Here is a 21,430-nt window from a genome sequence, read left to right on the forward strand (position 1 = left end):
CAACTCTTTTTAGAATTATTCCAGAAAATTCTTTGGGATTCTTTCACATAACCTTCAGGAATTAGATAAACAATTTACTCAAAAATTCCTCCATGGATTCCATCTAAAGCCTACTAAAGAATTCCATCTGAAGACTACTTCAGTAGTTTAAGGATTGTTCATAAATGTCAGTCAGAGATTATCTCAAACATTTTTCCATGATGTTCTGCCGAAGAATCCCTGGAAAATATCGCCAGGGATTACCGAAGATATGCCTAGAAGGTTTCTCTTTGGTATACCTTCTGCAATTGTTTCAGAAATATTTGCTGGGATTCCTTTGGATATTCCTCTGGGAATTCTTTAAGCTATTACTTCACAGATATTTACAGAAGTATTTTATGAAATTACATAGAACATGTAGCAGATGTTTAAAAAATTCCTGTTGAGATTTAATTTCATTGAAACAATTTAAGAAACAATCGTTTAAGGAGCTCCTGGGAAAGTGGATGAGCTTCTGAGATTCATCACAAAAGTTCAGTTAATTGGACGCAGTGGTTTCATTTCACAAGAATTTCAAGAAGAATTTTATGAGAATTTTTTGGAAAAAAAGGCAAAAATCGTGGATTGATTTTTGATAAAATCGCTGAAGGCATTTTTAAAGAACATCCTTGATGTATTTCTGAATTAGATCATGATGAAGTTTCTGAAGGAATTCTTGAATACAATTTATCCCCCCCTCCCTCAAATGTTGGACATAATTTTTTAACGTTCCCTAAGAGATATTCTTGAGATATCCCTGGAGAAACGTCAAGAAATAAATCCTGAAGGGATTTCTAAAGGAACTCCCAAAAAATCTTTGGAGGTATTTTTTAAGAGTCGGTCACCGAAATAAAAATCTGAAAGAATCCATGACGGAAGGTTTCTATAAATCTCTATAGAAGCTTGCGATTCCACCCGTGGAGGAATCGTCATAACGGTGCCTGTTAAATGAGTGATTGTGAATTGGGTATCTGAGGATCTTCCAGGAAGCTTTCTGGAGGAACTTCCAGAAGAATCTATTGAGAACTTCCTGGAGGAATTCCAGAAAAAAAACTCATGAGAGAATCCTTTGGGGAAATCTTGAAAAAAAAACCCTATTAGAACTCCAAAAACGTCAGATTTTGCCATGACTCTGGGCTAAAAAAAGTTTTAGAAAAAAATATCCTAATAAAAGACGTGCGACGTTGTGAATTTCTATCGAGAGGAATCCTTTATAAATTTCCTGGTAAACGTCCTCAAGGATTCTCTCTAAAATTTATAGCATAGGGTAGTGGAGGTATTTTGGACCGGGCAGGTATTTTGGCCCACCTAGGGAGTTTTATGATATTTATCACATAATCTCTACTAAATCTTGGTATTTTTTTATTGGAACACGAAAAGTATTCAATTATGTGATGACCTTTATTTTGGATGTCAGTTAAATATGCTGTTCAGTATCAAAAATAGAGAAAATGTTTTCACTTCCAATGAAACGCACGGAAAAGCACCAAAAACAAAGAAGGTGACAAATTTGTAGTCGGCTTCTAAGAGGTATTAAATTTTACAAGTAAATATTTATTTCATGTGAATGTAGTTAGGGCCTTGTAAGAACTCAAAATAAACTGTTCTTAACCTCGGTGGAGTGATAATATTCACTAAAATGGTGGTTTGAGGTATGGCCAAAATATGTTCAACATAATCAGATGTGGACATATTTTGGACCACCTGTCAGATCCATCTCTCCAGTTCCTTCTTAAGGGACAAAATATTCATGCCAATGTAATGTACTCTAAAACCATATAAATCGAATAAGTTGGGACCTCCCGTGATCTGGGTTATTATACGTTTATTTTACAATGAGATTGTTGTGGGTTCGATTTGTTCTAACAACTTTTCGCCAAGTTAAAAATTTCGATTCGGTTTGTGTCCTAACAACTTGTCGACAAGTTGAAATTTCCAGGTGTTTAGTCATCCAGTTTAGAAAAGTTGTCCTTCTCGGCAATCAGTTGATGACTGCGACAATGTGTTATCTAATGTATGTTTGACAAATTACGTATCATTCAAATTACTTTATTTTTGATGGCCTTTCCACTCATTAAAATATGTGTGGAACGTCTTTATACTTAGCAAAATCACTAGACTTCCACACTTCCTATTAAGCGTTACGTAATTTATACATAGTGACTGACGTCATGCAATAGTTAAAAAATACACGTTTCGCGTCACATTTTTTTTTATGAAACATCATACTACAATGCGTAAAAGCTGGCAATTGCAACAAAATTTCATCTTTTTTTACCGTTACGTAATTTTTAAACGTTCCCTGCCTCAAAAAATGAATAGAAAAGATGTAAACTTCACGTAGTTTTAACTATTTTTAAATTTTTGCTGAGGTGGCTTTCATTTCATGAATCAATTGAAGTTTAATTTGGTGGGCCAAAATATGTGCACTTGGTGGTCCAAAATAAAATCAGGTGGTCCAAAATAGAAGCCCGAGATCCTTCAGGAGTTTTGATATTTCTTGTATTTACTACACCAATTTTGAGTTCTGTTTGGCCTTTTTCGACAGAAAACTTGTTGCTCTACGTAATGCCTACTGAAATTATCCACATTTTGAAGTGGGACCCTTTTTTTTCGCTGAATTGTTCATCCACTTCCTAAAGGGGTCCAAAATACCTCCCTTACCCTAATTCTTGCAAGGATTGTTTTTATTGAAATCTCTGATTTACATCCGTTTACACCTTTTGCACAAAATATATGAAAATTGTACTTAAGTATAGGAAACAAATTATTCTGTGTTAACGTTTTTTAGCATTTCACTAAAAAAAATAGGGTCACGCCGATTACGCCGCCGCCGCCGCCGAATAGGGCGATCGGCGTGACGCCGGCGTCGCCGCCGCCGCTGCTTCAAATTACTATAAACGCCGCCGCCGGTGAAAACTGCTTCGGCGCACACGTCTATTCCGGAGGAGTTTGTCCAGGAATTTCCGTAGGAATTCCTCCAGCAATTTCCGTAGGAATTCCTCCAGGAATTTTCAAAGGATTTTCTCCTGAATTTCCAAAGGAATTCCTCTTCGAATTTCCAAAGAAATCCCTTCCGGAATTTCCAAAGAAATTTCTTATGGATTTGCCTTCAAATACCTCCAAAAATTTCCGAATGAATTCCTCCAAAAATTTTTGACGGTTGTCCTAAAAAAAATTCCTTAGGATTTTCTCACATAATCCCCAAACGTGTTTCTGAAGGAATGTTTGAAGAAGTTTGTCAAGTTTTCGTAGGAGTTCCGCAATACATTTTTGAAGGAATTTCTTGAGGAAATTCCGAAGAAACTTCTCAAGGATCTTTCGCTGGAATTCCTTGAGGAATTTTCGTAAAGATTTATAAAAAAAAACGAAAAAATTCCTCAACGAACTTATCAAACAATTTCTCACGAAATTTCCGAAGGTAATAAGACATTTCAGACATATGTCAAAAAAATTTCCAAACGAACTCCTTTAACAATTTCCGAATTTTCCTTATCAAGGCATTTTTAAAGGAATTCTTCAAAGAATTTCCGAATGAGTTCCTCTAGGAAATAAAAAATCACAAAAAGCATTTCTTCAGGAATTTCCGAAATATTTTTTCAAGGAAGTTTTGAAAGATTTTTAAAGAAATTCCATATGGAATTTCAGAAGGGATATCTCATGAGACTTTTAGTGGATTTTTTTTTCAATATTTTCGAAAGAATTGCTTCAGGAATTTGGGAAAGAATTCTCACAGAAATTTCCGGATGAATTCCTCCAAGAATTTTTGAAGGTATTCCTCAAGGAATTTTCGGAAGAATTCCTCACGAAAACTCCGAAGGAGTTCCTCAAGGAATATTCTAAATCTATTTCAATGAAATTCCTCAAGGAATTCCCGAAGAATCTTCTAAAGGAAATCGTAGAAGAACTCTCGATGGAATGTCTTATGGAATTTCTCAAGGAGTTTGTCGCAGCATAATCTATCTGTGGTCAGCTATCCCCTATGGTTCAAACCAATTATCATTACCAGCTCAATCTCTTTAGATCGCCTTAGGCACTCACTCTCTTTACACCATTTAGAACCATCGTAGGTACAAACGCAGTTTGTTGAGACCAGTAGTAATCAAACCGCGCGCGGAGAACAACGCTGTTGCGGACACTAGGTCCCGTGTGATAATTAAATAGAATAACAAATTAATAAACGGAATCCGAATGTTCTAGTCTTTATTCTAATAAAGTGTCGTTCATTTCCTAAACGCCGCGTGTGATTCTAAATTACCCGAAGTCCGAGAACAGTCGCGAAAACGGTTACATTAAATGGTCCTTCGAACCGGATTTCGGGGACTCTCAAGTGACCAAAAGTGACCAGTGCTATAACTAACAAAAGCACAGTTGTGCGAAGAAACCCTCCGCTTGGGTTCAGTGAACTCGATCTTCCGAACATCGACCTCTACAGTGTGGTGATACCATTTTGGATGCTGTATTGTTCCCGGTTTGCTGATCAACGTGGTGAAGCTGTGGAGATCCAGCCCGACGACGACGACGACGGCGCAGAGATGATAACAGCAGCGTGCTGAAAACGGGGAAGTACTAGGTGCATGGTAATGATTGATGGTGGACTCTATGCATGCGAGTCACTGGTGCAAATTGAAATTGATTGTGACCAATAACACAAGTTTACAAAATAAAATGAAAGTCGTGAACTTCTGTCAACGACCAAAATTTTTAAAGCACAATTTAGTGCTGATTTCGAAACCGACCTTCAAAAAATTTAAAGTAGAACAGTTTTTGAGTTTTAGCTCAATATCGAGTTTTACAACTTTTCAAAATATGTAATTTACTAAAATTCAAATAGATTGCGTTTTGTTCAACCAATTTTAAATCTTTTTCCATAAATTGAAAGCTGAATACAATACCATTCGATCATCTGAATACATGTTTTACGTCAGATTGATGAAATTCAAGATATCGACGATTTTTAGGGACGATCTTCTTAAATTTTAGCAAAATTCCCAAAATTTTTTGAAGAAATGTATTTTTTTTAATAAGAAAAAACCAACTTAAAAATTCTTTCTCGACGTTTATTTGACATGTCATATGTAGGCGAGTTACAGTAAAAATTTCAGCTCAATCGGAGCATTGGTTACGGAGAATGAGATGTTTGAAGTGAGCGACTTTGCTTAAAAATAGAACAAAAATCGATTTCAAATCATCAACCTTGTATGGAAAGTCGAAAAAATTTCCGCTCTACTGTAATTTTTTTCTTTCGCGTTTTCAAACTCAGGGCATGATTCTACACCAAAAATGATCATCAGCTTACCGAGTTCAAAAATGCTGTAAACTAGTGTAAATGATGCCTAGGATCGCATGAAGGTGTTTCTATCTCCTTATGGAAATTGTGGGTGTAGGTGAGCCTCTGTGTCTACCATCTCTATGGTTGGTCTTTCAAATCGCTGCATTTCTGGTTCTGGTATTTTGCTCGGTTGGATCCCCTCGCTGCTGTCAATGGTTTTTGCCCTTCCCCCAATCTCTGTCAATACCGCGGGTCGTGTGGGACGTCGAGTTGATAATTCGCGTTTCGGGTGCACAGTGGGAGTGATTTGCAGTGAGTGAATTTGTGTGATCAACAACTGAATTTCTGTGAACTATCAGTGATTAAAGTGCAAAAATGGCAAATGAACTACGAAATCTAGTCAAACAAGAACGAAATAGTTTAAAAACTTTTGAAGCAGTGGAATGTTTTCTCGATAATTTTGACTCTAGTGTGCATAGTGTTGAAGTTGAAATTCGTTTGGAACGTCTTGAGGCTGCTTTCAGCGAATTTCACCGTGTTCGAAGACAAATTGAACTGATTACAGAAGATGTAGAAGAGGATGAAGAAAGTGAAATGGAGAAAACACTCAGTGAATCATCGCAGGCTCGGCTCAAACAGAAGGAAGCAGAGAATGAGAAGGTCGTGCTGGATGTCGAGAACAATTATTGTCGTTTGAAAGCTGCATTGATGAGCCGATTATCGAAACAACCTTCAACTCAGCCCAACCTGCAGCAACTAACGGCTCAAGGTACTTCAACTGGTCTGTCTCGTGTCAAGCTTCCGGAAATCCGTCTACCAACCTTCGGAGGACATCTCAAGGACTGGGTGACCTTTCGCGATACTTTTCGGAGTTTGATCCATAATAACCCACAGCTAACGGAAATGGACAAATTCACGTATCTACGGTCATCGCTCAGTGGAGAAGCTCTTCAGGAGATCAATTCCGTGGAAATGTCAGACGTCAACTATGTGGTTGCCTGGACGATGCTGGAGAAGCGATATGAAAACAAGAAATTGATTGTTAAAGCTCATCTTGATGCCTTGTTTTCGATTGAGCCCATACGCAGAGAAGGATACGAGTTGCTCAGTCGTCTAATCAGCGATTTTGATAAACATCTTCTCATGTTGGATAAAGTTGGAGAAGACACAAACAACTGGAGCACCATTCTTGTCTACATGGTGTGCTCTCGTTTAGATTCCACCACGCTTCGAAATTGGGAAACACACCATAACTCAAAGGAAGTGCCCAAGTACAAGGACCTCATGCATTTCCTAAGAGATCAGTGCTCCGTGTTGCAGTCTGTGGCTCCAGCTAAGGCTATCGTCGTCCCTGAGAAGAAGGCAAAGTTCTCCGTCACCAACTCTGTTGTTCAACCAGCGTTCAAGTGCCCATTTTGTGGAGAAGGATTCCATTCTGCTTTCCGATGTCTGAAGTTCCTGAAACTGAAGGTTCCCGAGCGCAGCGAAGCAGTACGAAGAAGTCGGCTTTGCCTGAACTGCCTATATCCTGGACATCAGGCGCGTGTATGCAGTAGAGGAGCATGCCACCATTGCCAGCAGAAGCATCATTCCCTGCTGCACCCGGAACAGCAGCCACCAAGCGAACATCGGAACAGATCCTCCGTCCCACAAGGGCAACCTAGACCCTCAGCAGTCAATCAGCAGCAACCACAGACACAGTTACCAAACCAGCACCAACCTGCACAAGCTCACACTACACAGCAACCCACACGCACACCTTCCGCATCACACTCACAATCCACCGCACAACCATCCACCTCACATCAATCAAGCACCAATCAGAACACTGTAGCCCTGCCGACAAACACACAGTTTTCTACGCAAGATATTCTATTATCAACTGCTCTTGTCTGCGTACAGGACAGTTACGGCAATTCGCGACTAGCCCGCGCGTTGCTAGATTCGTGTTCGCAGTTTTGCTTTATGACAACACAGTTCTCTAGCAAACTGAACCTACAAAGTTCGGCTGAACATATGTCGGTTCAAGGCATCGGTGGTTCTGTAACCGTAGCACGGAAGTCGGTGAAAGCGACAGTCCTCCCTCGAATTTCGGATTTGTCACCATTCCACGAGGAGATGACTTTCTACGTCTTACCCGAACTGACTGCACCCTTACCAGCACGGAAGATTAACGTCGTCAACTGGAATTTCCCGAGCAACATCACATTCGCCGATCCGCAGTTCCACGAGCCAGGTCGTATAGATCTAATCATTGGAGCAGAACATTATCTGGATCTGCTCACCGACGGTCGGGAGAAAATTGTGGATGGAGGCCCTACGCTGCAGAACACAGTTTTCGGATGGATAGTGTCTGGTCGAGCAATCGATCATTCGTTATCAGTGCAGCAAACGTCAGCATATTCCTGCACACTTGCGAACCTACAAGAACAGCTATCAAAGTTTTGGGAACTGGAAACCTGCCACACCCATTGCACTCAGTCTGTGGAAGAAACCGCATGTGAAGCATACTACGACCAAACAACCGTTCGCGATGAAAGTGGTAGATTCGTCGTCACTCTTCCCAAAAGAGATTACATCGTTGCTCAGCTCGGAGAATCAGAAGGCATTGCAACCAGAAGGTTTCTTGGCTTGGAGAGAAGATTTCAACAGAATCCAGAACTGAAGGTAGCGTATGCAGAGTTCATCCGGGAATATGAACAGCTTGGACACATGGTGGAAGTTCCAGTTTCGGCATCACAAGGCAACGAAGTCTCCCCTGTATACTACCTTCCTCATCATGCAGTATTCAAACTAGACAGCACCACAACCAAACTGCGCGTGGTGTTCGATGCGTCTTGCAAAACCAGCAGTGGAGTTTCGCTCAATGATGCGCTAATGGTCGGCCCCGTAATCCAAGAAGACTTGATCTCCATCACTCTCCGGTTTCGGCTGTTTTGTGTGGCAATTGTGGCGGACATAGAAAAAATGTATCGCATGATACTTGTCCAGCATGGCGACCGGTCTCTCCAGCGAATTGTTTATCGAAGCTCACCCGATGAACCCCTGAGAACGTATGAGCTGACTACCGTCACTTACGGCACAGCTGCAGCTCCGTATCTGGCGACGAAGTGCCTTCAGCGACTAGCAGATGAAGAAGCATCCAAGTTTCCACGTGCTGCGAAGGTACTACGAGAAGATTTTTATGTCGACGACATGTTGACCGGAGCGAACACCGTAGAGGAAGCGAAGCAGTTGGCGGAAGAAATGGTGGAACTCACTGCATCCGGAGGATTCAACCTACGAAAATGGAACTCCAATAGCAAGGAGCTGCTGGCACAACTACCACAAGAACTGTTGGATAGCCGAGCATTGTTAGAGCTGGATTCATCGTCCTCTCCAGTGAAGACACTAGGCTTGCAATGGGAGCCACAATCAGACAGCCTCCGATACGACTCACCACAGTGGAATAACGATGTTGTTCAAACGTATAGTTCTCGCTGAAGCGGCTCGGTTATTTGACCCACTAGGCTTGATCGGTCCTGTAGTCGTTATCGCAAAAATCTTTCTACAAGAACTGTGGGAACACAATTGCGGCTGGGATGATCCATTACCTGAAGCGATGCAACAATTTTGGCAAGAATACAGGTTGAACTTGACCGCCCTGTCCTCCTTTTCGATTCCACGCTGGATTGGATACAAGGCCGAAGCAGTTTCAATGGAATTGCATGGGTTTTGTGATGCATCGGACAAGGCCTACGGTGCGTGCATCTACACACGTTGCACGCTGATGGATTCTTCAGTAGAAGTACGCTTGCTCATTGCCAAATCCCGTGTTGCGCTGTTGGAGGACCTCAAACGGAACAAGAAGAGACTGTCAACCCCTCGTCTTGAGCTTTCGTCCGCATTGCTACTTTGTCATCTGTACGAGAAGGTCAAGGCCAGCATTCGCATTCCCCATAACGCAAGCTTCTGGACCGATTCGACAATCGTTGTACATTGGCTATCCTCTTTGCCCTCGAGATGGCGGATTTTCGTAGCCAATCGTGTTTCCGAGATTCAGCACATCACCAAGGGTTTCGTTTGGAATCACGTAGCTGGTGCGGAAAATCCGGTGGATGTCATTTCTCGAGGTATGACCCCGGCTCAACTACTGTATCACTCAATTTGGCTTGAAGGTCCGGCATGGCTGCGTCGAGACCGCAGCACTTGGCCGGTGGCAAGCCCCGAAGAGGATTTCGATCGAACATTACTGGAAGAGCGAAGCGCAGTTGCAATCCCAGCTCAGTCCAAGCCAAACAGCGAGTTATTCGGTCTACATTCGTCTTTGTTCGTATTGGTGCGAAGAGTTGCATGGATTCGCCGTTTCATCCACAATTGTCGACACCCAGAAGAAGTACGCAGCGGAAACATCAACCACATCGAACACCAAGAAGCCATGCTGTCGCTGGTACGTCTGGCCCAGAACGAATCGTTTCCAGAAGAGATTTCTGCACTACAGCGCGGAAATCAAGTAAAACCGTCATCTCCAATCCACAAACTCTGGCCAATACTCGTCGAAGGTGTACTGCGTGTCGGTGGTAGACTTTCCGAAGCACCTGTGTCATCAACTCGTAAGCATCCAGCGATTCTCTGTTACCGGCATCCCCTGAGCAAACTGATCGTAGTAGACTACCACTTGAGGCTGTTTCACGCGGGTCAACAGCTGCTAACCAGCAGTGTACGAGAGAAGTACTGGCCCACTCAAATCCGTCGACTAGCAAACACGATTATCCACGAATGTGTATCCTGTTTCCGTAACAAGCCGAAGGTGTTAGATCAGCTCATGGCAAACCTACCGTCAGAACGTGTATCGCCAGCACCGCCATTCGTGAAGGTTGGTGTGGACTATTGCGGGCCATTCTTCGTTGCCAACTCCAACCGACGCGCAGCTCCACGGAAATATTTTCTCGCTGTCTTCGTGTGCTTGGTGACTAAGGCAGTTCACCTTGAACTGGTTGGAGATCTGACCAGTGCTGCCTTTATTGCTGCGTTCAAACGTTTTGTCGCACGTCGAGGTAAACCCGTCCTGGTAATGTGTGACAATGCTCTCAATTTTGTCGGAGCAAGACGTGAGCTCAGCGAATTGCACCGATTGTTTCGCAACCAAAAATTCCAGGAGTCAGTTGCAGAAAGCGCAGAAGAAGACGAAATTGAATTCCGATTCATTCCGGCAAGATCGCCCAACTTCGGCGGCCTCTGGGAGGCCGCGGTCAAATCGTTCAAAGGCCATTTCAAGCGCACCGTTGGGTCGAAGATTCTGCCACACGACGCCATGCATACAGCAATCGTGCAAATAGAAGTGATCCTGAATTCCCGTCCGCTGACACCCGTTAGCAGTGATCCAATGGACTTCGAGGCATTGACCCCAGGTCATTTCCTCATTCAGAGACCACTAACCGCTGTTCCCGAACCAGACCTCAGCCATCTTCCGAAAAACCGCCTTTCACTGTGGCAAGAAATGCAAGACTTCGTGCAGCACATGTGGAAAGTATGGTCAAGGCAATACTTGTCCGACCTCAACAACCGAACGAAGTGGACACGTCAGCGAAACAATATCTCTGTCGGTACAATGGTTGTTGTAAGGGAAGATAATCTTCCCCCACTGAAATGGAAGTTGGGGCGAATAGTACAGGTCCACGCGGGTACCGATGGAAACATCCGCGTGGTTACGGTTAAAACACAGGATGGCCTGTTCCGTAGAGCAATATCCAAGATATGTGTCCTTCCCATCCGGGACAATCAAACTGATTCCACTACCGAAGATCATTGATTCTATTGCTTCAGCGCTTCGGCGCTTACGGTCAAACCAATTTGGGATCCATGAGCCGTTCCAACCAGTGTCCAGTCCTGTTCAGTAGTCAAGCATGTATTCTGTCCGTCCATGATGTCCTGTCCAGTTCAGCATTACTTCAATTTCGTCCTGTGAGGTCTGACACAACCGTGTCAGCAAGTCCAAATGTCCTGTCCAATCAGTGTGCCCAAATGCAATTTACTGTTGAAATGCCATTTGTCATCGTAGTTGAAGAAGTTGTCCAGTGTGTGCAGCCTATCCAATGAAGGGGATCCATGGTACCACCCCTCTCAACGTAACAATTCGGATCACCAATGGGTTTGGCCAACTCAAATTGGTGACTTCCTCTAAGTTGAAGTCCGTGCTGCCGCACAACAGCCTCGACGAAGTTCTACGAGCAACCATTCCTACGACGAGAGTCGTCGTCACCGGCGCCGAGGGCGCTCGCGGAGGCCAGGAGGCCTCCGCGTCAGGCAAGTTTCTTTCAGTTTGGGTTATATAGTTGTAAAAGCACCCGTTCATCTTATAGGGCAATGCCACCGGGTCAGGAGACCCTCAGATCGTCATCGACATCTAGTATTTGTCATCGTCGTCATCAGCGCCGAGGGCGCTCGCGGAGGCCAGGAGGCCTCCGCGCCAGGCAAGTTTCTTTCAGTTTGGGTTATATAGTTGTAAAAGCACCCGTTCATATTATAGGACAATGCCACCGGGTCAGGAGACCCTCGGATCGTCATGGACATTTCGTATCAGTCATCCAGCCATCCGTTTGCTCAAGCATCATCGTGGAACAAGGCTCAGTCGCATCCTGTGCAAGGTCTTCGTCAGGAAGGTCACCTCGGTTCGGTCTCAGATGTATTCCGAAGTTTCCCCAGCGTACAACATTACTCCGATCGGACGGATCGTAAGTGATGCTCCCAGAAGTCGTCGTTCAACAACCAAGTCGCAGCCATCTGAAGTCAAACCAGCAATATCAACAGCAGCAGCAGCAGTCAGTGTCAGTACAGAACTACTGTTCCTTAGTGTCGAATAATGTATCGTTAGAATATAAGCATTACGAGTATAGAGATGTAGAGTAGGGAATTTGAAATCGATATTTCAAGGCGGCCGGTATGTCGCAGCATAATCTATTTGTGGTCAGCTATCCCCTATGGTTCAAACCAATTATCATTACCAGCTCAATCTCTTTAGATCGCCTTAGGCACTCACTCTCTTTACACCATTTAGAACCATCGTAGGTACAAACGCAGTTTGTTGAGACCAGTAGTAATCAAACCGCGCGCGGAGAACAACGCTGTTGCGGACACTAGGTTCCGTGTGATAATTAAATAGAATAACAAATTAATAAACGGAATCCGAATGGTCTAGTCTTTATTCTAATAAAGTGTCGTTCATTACCTAAACGCCGCGTGTGATTCTAAATTACCCGAAGTCCGAGAACAGTCGCGAAAACGGTTACAGAGTTTTAGAAATGAAGGAATTCCTCAAGAAATTTCTGAAGAATTTGTCAAGGATTTTCGAAATAAATTCCTGAAATTATTTTTTAATTGATTGATTTAAATTTTTTTAATTGATTGATTTAAAAATTTCCGAATGCATTCCTCTAGCAACTTCCAAAGATATTCCTCCAGGAATTTCCAAAGGAATTCCTTTAGAAATTTTCAAAGAATTTTTTTCCGGTAATTCCGAAGGAATTCATCAAAGGATTTTTCGAATTTCTCCAAAAATTTCTTAGGGTATTCCTCAAGGAAATGAATCTTAGTTTGATTGGAATTTTTGAAAGAATTTTTCGGAGAAATTCTTAAAGTATTTTCTGGAGCCTCTCAAACAGATTTCTGGTGGAATTAAGAATGATATTTGTAAAGAATTACTGGGGAAATTCTCAAAAGAATGCATGGTGAAATTCGTAATAAAACTTCTGCAGGAATTATTGAAGAAATTTCTGAAGGTATTCCCAACGGAATTACTGCAAGTTTTCCGAAGGTAATTTCTGCTGGAATATCTTCATTAAAAAAAACCTGGAAAAATATTAAAGAGATTTCTGGAGAAACTGCTGGATATCAAATTCATGATGGCATTTGTTAAGAAATTCCTGAAGCAATATCTTGAGGAATTCCTCAGGATTGTAATCATATATGATTCTTCCATTGAACCATTCCTGTTAATCACCCATATTTCATACTTCACTTTTATTTTATTTTTTGAATGATGAAGTATTTGAACTCCTTGTTACTGCACAGTGGTTTTCAGTGTAAGGGTGCCCCCCCCACCTGGTCGAAAAGCTGGCTACGCCCTTGACTGTATTATAATCTATATATTTTAGTACTAAGGTTAAGCAACCCCATTTACGAAGCTATATATGCACCACAGACAAACAGACAAAATTAATGAAAACACTACCGCCATCTGTTGAAAGGAATATCACCATGGATTTCCGGAGAAATTCCTCCAGGATTTTTAAAAGGTATTCCTCCCCGAATTTTTGAAGGAATTCGTCCAAAAATTTTCGATGGAATTTATACGGCATTTCCGATGAATTTTCACTAGGAATTTCCGAAGGAATCCTTCTAAGAATCTCCGAAGGGATTCTCCTGGAATTTCTGAAAGAATTCTTCCACGAATTTCCGAAGAGATTACTTCAAGAGTTTCCGAAGAAATTCCTTCACTAATTTCCGAAGCAATTCCTCCAGGAATTTCCAAAGGAATTCCTCCTGGAATTTTCGAAGGAATTCCTCCTAGTATTTCAGAAGGAATTCTTCCACGAATTTCCGAGAAGATTACTCTAGGAATTTTCGAAGAAATTCATCCAGGAATGTCCGAAATTATTCCTCTAGGAATTTCCAAAGGAATTCCTCTAAAAATGTTCGAATGAAGTCCTCCATTAATTTCTGAAAAAAAAAACCCTTCCGGAATTTCCAATTAAATTTCTCCAGAAGTTTTCAAAGGAATTCTTCCATGCATTTCTGAAGGGATTCCTCCAGGAATTTCCAAAGATACTCCTCCAGAAATTTCCGAAAGAATTCCAAAGAAATTCCTCCAGGCATTTCCGTAAGAAATCCTTCAAAAGTTTCTGAAACATTCCTCCACTAATTAAAAAAAATCCTTCAGGAATTGCCAATGGATCATTGAGCCACTCATCGATGGCACTCACCGCATCAAAACAGAGGAGCCACCGTATATGGACGTTAACATTGTGACAGTCGCGAAGTTCTGTCAAAGACACAAGGCTACGGTGGCGCTATCTGTTCATTTCATAGCGGCCGTTTTAGTTATTTTAGTGATCCATTGAATTCCTCTAGAAGTTTTCGAAGGAATTCTTCCAGGAATTGCTCTAGAAATTACCGAAGGAATTCCTTCAGTAATTTTCCTTCAGCTAGTTGCGAGAAAAATTGTTTATGTTGTTTCCGAGGTGATTCCTCCAGAAATTTCCGAATACTTCTGCGCTGATTCAGTAGCGAACTAAATTCCCAATACAAATTGATCTATAATTTCCTTCATAGGAGGAATTCCTTTGGAAATTTCTGGAAAAAAAAATCCATCGGAAATTCCGGTAAAAATTTATTCGAAAATTCCTTTGACGAATTCCTTTCAAAATTCCTAAAGGAAATCCTTTGGAAATTCCTAGAGGAACTTCTTCGAAAATTCCTGGAGAAATTTATTCCAGGAATTCCTTCGGAAATTTCTTGATACATTTTTCTGGAAACTCTTTAAGGCATTCTTTCGGGACTTCTTTAACGAATACCTTCAAGAAATCCTTTGGAAAATTCTTCGCAAAATTTCTCCAAAAATTCCTTTGAAAATATATTGAGGAACTTCGGCGAAAACTACTTGAGGAATTCCTTCTAAAATTCATTGAGAAAATTGTTCGGAGATTCCTTGAGAAATTCGTTCGGTGATTCCGTGAGTATTTCTTCCGGAAATTCCTTGAGGAATACCTTCGGAAATTCCTGGAGGAATTCGTTCGGAAATTCCAATTTCTGGAAGAAGACCTTCGGAAATTCCTGAAGCAATTCCCTCGTAAATTTCGAATGAATTCCATCAAAAAATTTTCAAAAAATTCATCAAAAACTCATTGTTAGTGATGATGATTAAGTCGAGTCAAGTACAAGACACTGAAGACGATCTTACAGTTGAGGTCGAAATTCGTATCTGTCAAAGGATGCAAATTCTTAGCGGAATTCAAAGGAACAGTACTTAACGCGATTTTCTTTTTATTTCATTGTTAGTATTTTTTCGTGTTACCTACCTGTATGACGTCCCAACTAACAATCGCTCATTAAACAGGCATCATTATGACGAATTAATTCAGCGTAATGTTGAATAACATTTGAATTATTTTCACGTACAACCTATGTTCGGGTTTTGTTCACACAAATTTGGAGAAGTTATAAAGCATCATGTTGTGCACCAACTTAATTTTTTGTTTTTCAAAGCGTTTTACAAATGCACAAGAAAGTTGTTATTAAGCTATGGCAAAACTGACTGAAAATAAATAAAATGCAAAAATGTTGAACTCTCACGAGAGTAATTATTTGCTCTCATGTTGATTTTGAATGAAGAGATGCAGCACCCAAAGCAAAACATAATCTTCCCATGACTCGATAATGATCACTCCTGAACTTGTGTTCAGCAGTGGTGAATTAGCACAGCACGTGGTAATCAACTGAACAACGCCTTATACTTCAACAGCTGTTCAGCCCAAAACACGTGTTTTCCATTCTGATTTCGCTGTCAGTATTTTTATTACACAGTGAGAAAACTTGTATCGAATGCGACCAAAAAGTGTTGGTCCTTATTGAAGATATTGTTTCCAGACGTACTAATTGTGATATTAATATGTTTTTGTTTTTATTATTAAATATCGATCTTTAAAAATGTATGACAATATGTGGTGCGGTATGGTCTTGGACATGGGGCATTCACAGTATCTGTTCAGGTAATCTACTCATGTTCAGTCGAAGATCCGTTAAGCATTTTTTTAATTATGCTTTTGTCATGGAATCTTGATAGTATGTTCGATAAATAGTGCATAAGGATGTTTAGGGATACTCGAAATGTGTCGATTTCTGAATGTTGCTGGTTATACAGTAACGATTCGTTCGTTGAGAGCTCGTTAGATGGGCTGTCTCGATGGTGCAAAACCCAACTAAAAAGCACTGTCAATGTCAAAATAGATGTCAAAACGAGTTTGACGTCTGACCGCCGTCGCATCACAGCTCCTGTATACAGAACGTTTACGCAAGTATGTGAGTGTTCCGTGATGTATTTCTCGTCACTTGCGTGTGTCTAGAGCATTTTGATCAGTTGTCAGTTGCCCCAACGAACGAACACGATTCGCTAATTGGGGCGCAGTCGTGACCCAACCAGCGAATCTGGACTGTATAGGTGACTGTGGGAACAATATTCAGTAAACACGACAGCACTGAAATGCCAAATGCATCGATCCAAGCGTCTCGTACAATCGAACTGCTGCGGAAGATAAAATAAAATATTCAAGGTACAAGATAACTTGTTACAGGCTAATAATAATAAATAAATGCCTCTTTTTTACGTTGATTACGTCTCTTGGCACTCAATGTTAAACTGCATAATTCTATTCTGTTTTATTTTATGTGATTCGTTAAAATTTTTTATTCTTTAATAACTTGGTTGTCTTAACAGTTTTAGCCATGATTAATCCCATAATCCGAACACAGTTCCGAGTCAAACTATGACGGGCTGAAGGCGTTTATTTGACAAGCGAAAAACACATTGTTCAGGAGCATATGCTTATCGATACATCAGCTTAATAAGATGCAGACAAATGTTTTGTTAAACTCTTTTGTTAAGGAATCAATGCTTGTCGAATAAATTTCTTGTTAAACTTTTGAAAAGTGTTTTAATTTATCACTGTTAATACCGATGAGGAAAGTCGAACATTGACTATTTTCTCAATTGAAAAATCATTTGAACAGTTATGTGAAGAGCATAAGTTTAGTTCAGCTATCATTACCATTATTAAGCAACAATTCAGCAAGCTTGCTTGTTTGTGACTTGCAATTGTTAGTTGGGGTTACTCATCAGAGGTGATCGATCCAAAACATTGATGTCGTTGCAGCTCCCAGGGCAACCGAAAAAGGCGTGCCAAATATGGGTGCTCTTTGACGCGAACACTTCCAGCACGATGGTTGGTTTTCCTTCCTTTCCTTGGTACTGCCCTTTCAGGGCGACCGGGTAGTTTTTCCATGTCCAGTGCATGCAATTGATAGATGCTACCATTCCTGGAAATCCTCGTTCGGCGTTCTCGGTCATTAGAACCTTAACATCTTCTGCATCTGGAATACGTAGAAACTTAGGCCCATAAACTCCGATGAATGCTTTGCAAAACTTCCGCAGATTCTCTAACGTCGTGGATTCACCGATCCGGATGTTCTCGTCCAATGAGCATGCCGAAGATCCATACGCTAGCATCCTCAGGGCCGCGGTGCATTTCTGCAACGGGCTCAGTCCCATTTTACCCGCAGCGTTGCAACGAAGCGTGAAGTATTCATCATGTGACTCAAGATCATTCTTAATCATCAAAAACATGTCTTTCGTCATCCGGAATCTGCGGATAAAATGTTTTTCGTTGTAGGTAGGCCGTTCTCTAAAGTAGTCTTCGAATAGCAAGAGATGCCCTAATGCGAAATTCCTCTCGATATTCGGGCTTCGTCCAGGCAGAGATCCTCGTCTAGAAGATTCGAGATCTGTGAAATATGAATAGTTAATATATAAAAATCATCGCATACATCACATTTTTAGGGGGTTAGAATCCAAAGGGGTGTAAAATATCACTGTCGAGAAAACGTAGCTCAAAGTTTTTTTTTCCATTATTTGACGTTAATCCTGTATGGATTTTCAAAATCAACCTAAACTTCTTCGTTTTACTGTAATTTTTCTAATCAACATATAAAAAAAAACAAATTAAAATAATCGGAAAACTTGCAGTCTGGAGAATATTTAGATATGTTAAACTCAAAACAAATAAAAATACTCACTAGAGCGTACTGCTAGAAGACCGATAAAAAACTCATCCTCATCGTCAAAAAGTAGAGAAATAGGAACTGGATTCTCAATATCGTCAAACGAATCCATTGTATCAGATCCACAACAGACACTGAAAAAAAAAATAAAATAAAGAATTAGGCACAAATTTACTTCGGAAGTTCGTGGAGGAATATCAGTAATTTCAGGAGGAGTTTCTTCGGAAATTACTGAAGGAATTTCTTCGAAAATTGCTGGAGTAAGCGTGGAAGAATTCTTTCGAAAAGTTCTGGGGGAATTCAATTGGGAATCCCTGAAGTATTTTTTCTCGGAAATTGATGGAGTAATTCTATTAGAAATTTGTAGAGGAATTCCCCCGAAAATTCTTCGAAAAATTCCTTCGGGAAATCCTGGAAGCAATCGTTCGGAAATTCCTGGAGAAATACATTCAGATTCTTTTGGAGGAATTCTTTCAAATATTCCTGTAAGAATTCCTTCGAAACTTGGAATTTCTTCAAAAATACTAGGAGGAATTCTATCGAAAATTCTTGAAGGACTTCGGAAGTTCGTGGAGGAATATTTCTGGACGAATTTCTTCAAAAATTCTTGGATACTCCTGAAGGAATTCATTCAAAAATTCCTAGAGGAATTGCTTCGAACATTCCTAAAGGAATTCCTTCCAAAATTTCAGGAAGAATTCCTTCGGAAATTTCTAGAGGCACTCCTTCGAAAATTTCTGGACAAATTCTTTCAAAAATTCTTAGAGGGATACCTTCGGAAACTCCTGAAGGAATTCTTTCGGAAAATCCTGGAGGAGTTCCATTGAATATTCTTGGAGGAACTCATTAGACATTGCTTGAGAATTTTTTGACAGAATTTTCTCGAGAATTCCTTAAGGGATTCCTCCGGAAATACATTGAAGAATGTATTTGAAAGGGATTCCTTTCGGAAATTGCTGGAGGAATTCGTGCATGAATTTTCGAAAGATTTGCCCAATAAGTTTCTGAAGGAATACCTCAAATAATTTCGGAAGAAATTCCTCCAGGAATTGCCGAACGATTTTTTTCAGGATATTTCGACGGTATTCCTCGAATAATTTTTGAAGGAAATTTTCCAGGAATTTTCCTAAGGAATTATTACAGGAATTTCGAAGGAATCTCTCCTGGAATCTCTGAAGGATTTCCTCCAAGAATTTCCGAGGGAATTCTGAATTCCTCCAGGAATTTCAGGAGGAATAACTGCACAAATTTCCGAAGGTTTTCTTCTCGGAATTTCAGAAGGAATTTCTCCAGGTATTTCCGAAGGAATCTCTCCAGGAATTTTTGATGGAATTACTACAAGGATTTCAGAAGTAATTCCTCATGAAGTTTCCGAAGAAATTCTTGCAAGACTTTCCAAAGGTATTCCTCCAAGAATTTTTGAACGAATTCTCTCGGGAATTTTCGAAGGAACTTCTCCAGGAATTTCCGAACGAATTCCTCCAGAATTTTCCGAAGGTATTTCTCCAAAAATTTTTGAAGGAATTTCCGAACAAACTCTTCCAGGAATTTCCGAAAGAATTCCTACAAGAATTTTCGAATCAGTTTCACAAGGCAATTCCGATGAAATTTCTCTACGAATTTCCGATGAAATTTCTCTACGAATTTCCGAAGGAATCCTTTCAAAAATTTTGTGATGATTTCTTCCTTGAATTTCCACAAATTTCCGAGGAAATTCCTCCAGGAATTTCCGGTAGAATTCCTCTAGGAATTTCGGAAGGAATTCCTCTAGGAATATCCGGTAGAATTCCTCTAGGAATTTCCGAAGGAATTCCTCCAACAATTTTCGAAAGAATTCTGCAGTAATTTTCGAAAGAATTCTTCCACGAATTTCCGAGGAAACTCCTCCAGAATTTTCCGAAGGAGTACCTCCACAACTTTCCAAAGGAATTCCCGCAGGAATTTTCAAACGAATTCCTTCAAGATTTTCCGAAAGTATTCCACCAAGAATTTTTGATGGAGTGCTTCCAGGAATTTTCGAACGAATTTTTCTAAGGATTTCCGAAGGAGTTTCACACGGTATTTCCGAAGAAATTTCTTCAGGAATTTCCGAAAGAATTCCTCCTTGAATTTCTAGAGGAATTCTTCCACAAATTTCCGAAAGAATACCACCACGAATATCCGATGGAATTTCCGAAGGAACTTCTCCAGGAATTTCCGAACGAATTCCTTCAGAATTTTCCGAAGGTATTTCTCCAAAATTTTTTGAAGGAATTTCCGAACAAACTCTTCTAGGAATTTCCGAAAGAATTCCTACAAGAATTTTCGAATCAGTTTCACAAGGTATTTCCGATAAAATTTCTCTACGAATTTCCGAAGGAATCCTTTCAAAAATTTTCTGATGATTTCTTCCTTGAATTTCCACAAATTTCCGAAGAAATTCCTCCAGGAATTTCCGGTAGAATTCCTCTAGGAATTTCGGAAGGAATTCCTCTAGGAATTTCCGGTAGAATTCCTCGAAGGAATTCCTCCAACAATTTCCGAAAGAATTCTGCACTCTTACAGACATTTTGTAAACAACAAGGCCAAGAAACGTCAAAGTCCCATACAAAATCAAAACAATGCAGTGCCCTATAGAAAATGTGACGTGCGTTTGATTGTGTATTATAGGGCACTGCACTGTTTTGATTTTGTATGGGATTTTGACATTTCCTGGCCTTGTTGTTTACTAAATCTCAATGAGAGCGAAAGAGAGGGTGAGAATTTCGTGCAGAGCCCTATACTCGTATAAACCATTGTCAGTACATAACCGTTTAAAATAGAGCTTGCTGACGTTTATTCACCTCTCTCTTTCAAGCATGCAGGCGGGATAGGATTTGTTTTCATCGGGAAACCTTTCCTGATGACAACAAATCCTATTCCGCCTACATGTTTGAAAGAGAAAGGTGAATAAACGTCAGCAAGGTCTATGCCATGGCCTACTGAGGCATCTCAAAATGGTACCTAATGATAAAGTTTCTCGCTAGTATGTACCTTTCTGGATCAAAGAAAACGGATTTGTCAACGGAAACAAAAATTCAATGAATGATGCCACCATAATTCCTAAACACAATCAAGAGAAAAACTTGTTTAGCATAGGTAATTTTTTTACTTTGTATGTGTTTTTGGACAGTTCTTTTGTGAATTTTTTGAAAAAATACCTAAAAATCCAAATTTTACCAAATAGTAAATCGTGAATAACTCTAAAACGGATAGAAAAAACGCCATGCTGTCTTCAGCAAAGTTTTTTCTCATAAAATTTCCTATCTTTTTATGGAAATTGTTTTAAATGAGCATTAGGTTCAGATACTT

At 40.5% G+C, this 21,430-nt stretch overlaps 3 protein-coding genes across 3 annotated transcripts; 2 read left to right on the forward strand and 1 right to left on the reverse strand.

The window, feature by feature from the left end:
- The first annotated feature begins 5,884 nt into the window (after positions 1-5,884).
- Positions 5,885-8,773, forward strand: LOC134286539 (uncharacterized). The gene has a single exon (XM_062848163.1). It carries the CDS (start codon positions 5,885-5,887, stop codon positions 8,771-8,773), a length of 2,889 nt encoding a protein of 962 aa, XP_062704147.1.
- Positions 8,774-8,891: 118 nt separating this feature from the next.
- On the forward strand, positions 8,892-11,081 carry LOC134286540 (uncharacterized). Its single transcript, XM_062848164.1, has one exon. The coding sequence runs from the start codon at positions 8,892-8,894 to the stop codon at positions 11,079-11,081; it is 2,190 nt and encodes a 729-aa protein (XP_062704148.1).
- Positions 11,082-17,141: 6,060 nt separating this feature from the next.
- On the reverse strand, positions 17,142-17,591 carry LOC115264022 (uncharacterized). Its single transcript, XM_062848165.1, has one exon. It carries the CDS (start codon positions 17,589-17,591, stop codon positions 17,142-17,144), a length of 450 nt encoding a protein of 149 aa, XP_062704149.1.
- Positions 17,592-21,430: the final 3,839 nt, after the last annotated feature.

The sequence above is a fragment of the Aedes albopictus genome, chromosome 2, assembly GCF_035046485.1.
Source record: "Aedes albopictus strain Foshan chromosome 2, AalbF5, whole genome shotgun sequence".
Taxonomy (NCBI): domain Eukaryota; kingdom Metazoa; phylum Arthropoda; class Insecta; order Diptera; family Culicidae; genus Aedes; species Aedes albopictus.

Excerpts from the sequence above, each read along its gene's own strand:
- LOC115264022 (XM_062848165.1), bottom strand. The coding sequence starts at position 17,591 with ATGGGACTGAGCCCGTTGCAGAAATGCACCGCGGCCCTGAGGATGCTA.
- LOC134286539 (XM_062848163.1), top strand. The coding sequence starts at position 5,885 with ATGGAGAAAACACTCAGTGAATCATCGCAGGCTCGGCTCAAACAGAAG.
- LOC134286540 (XM_062848164.1), top strand. The coding sequence starts at position 8,892 with ATGCAACAATTTTGGCAAGAATACAGGTTGAACTTGACCGCCCTGTCC.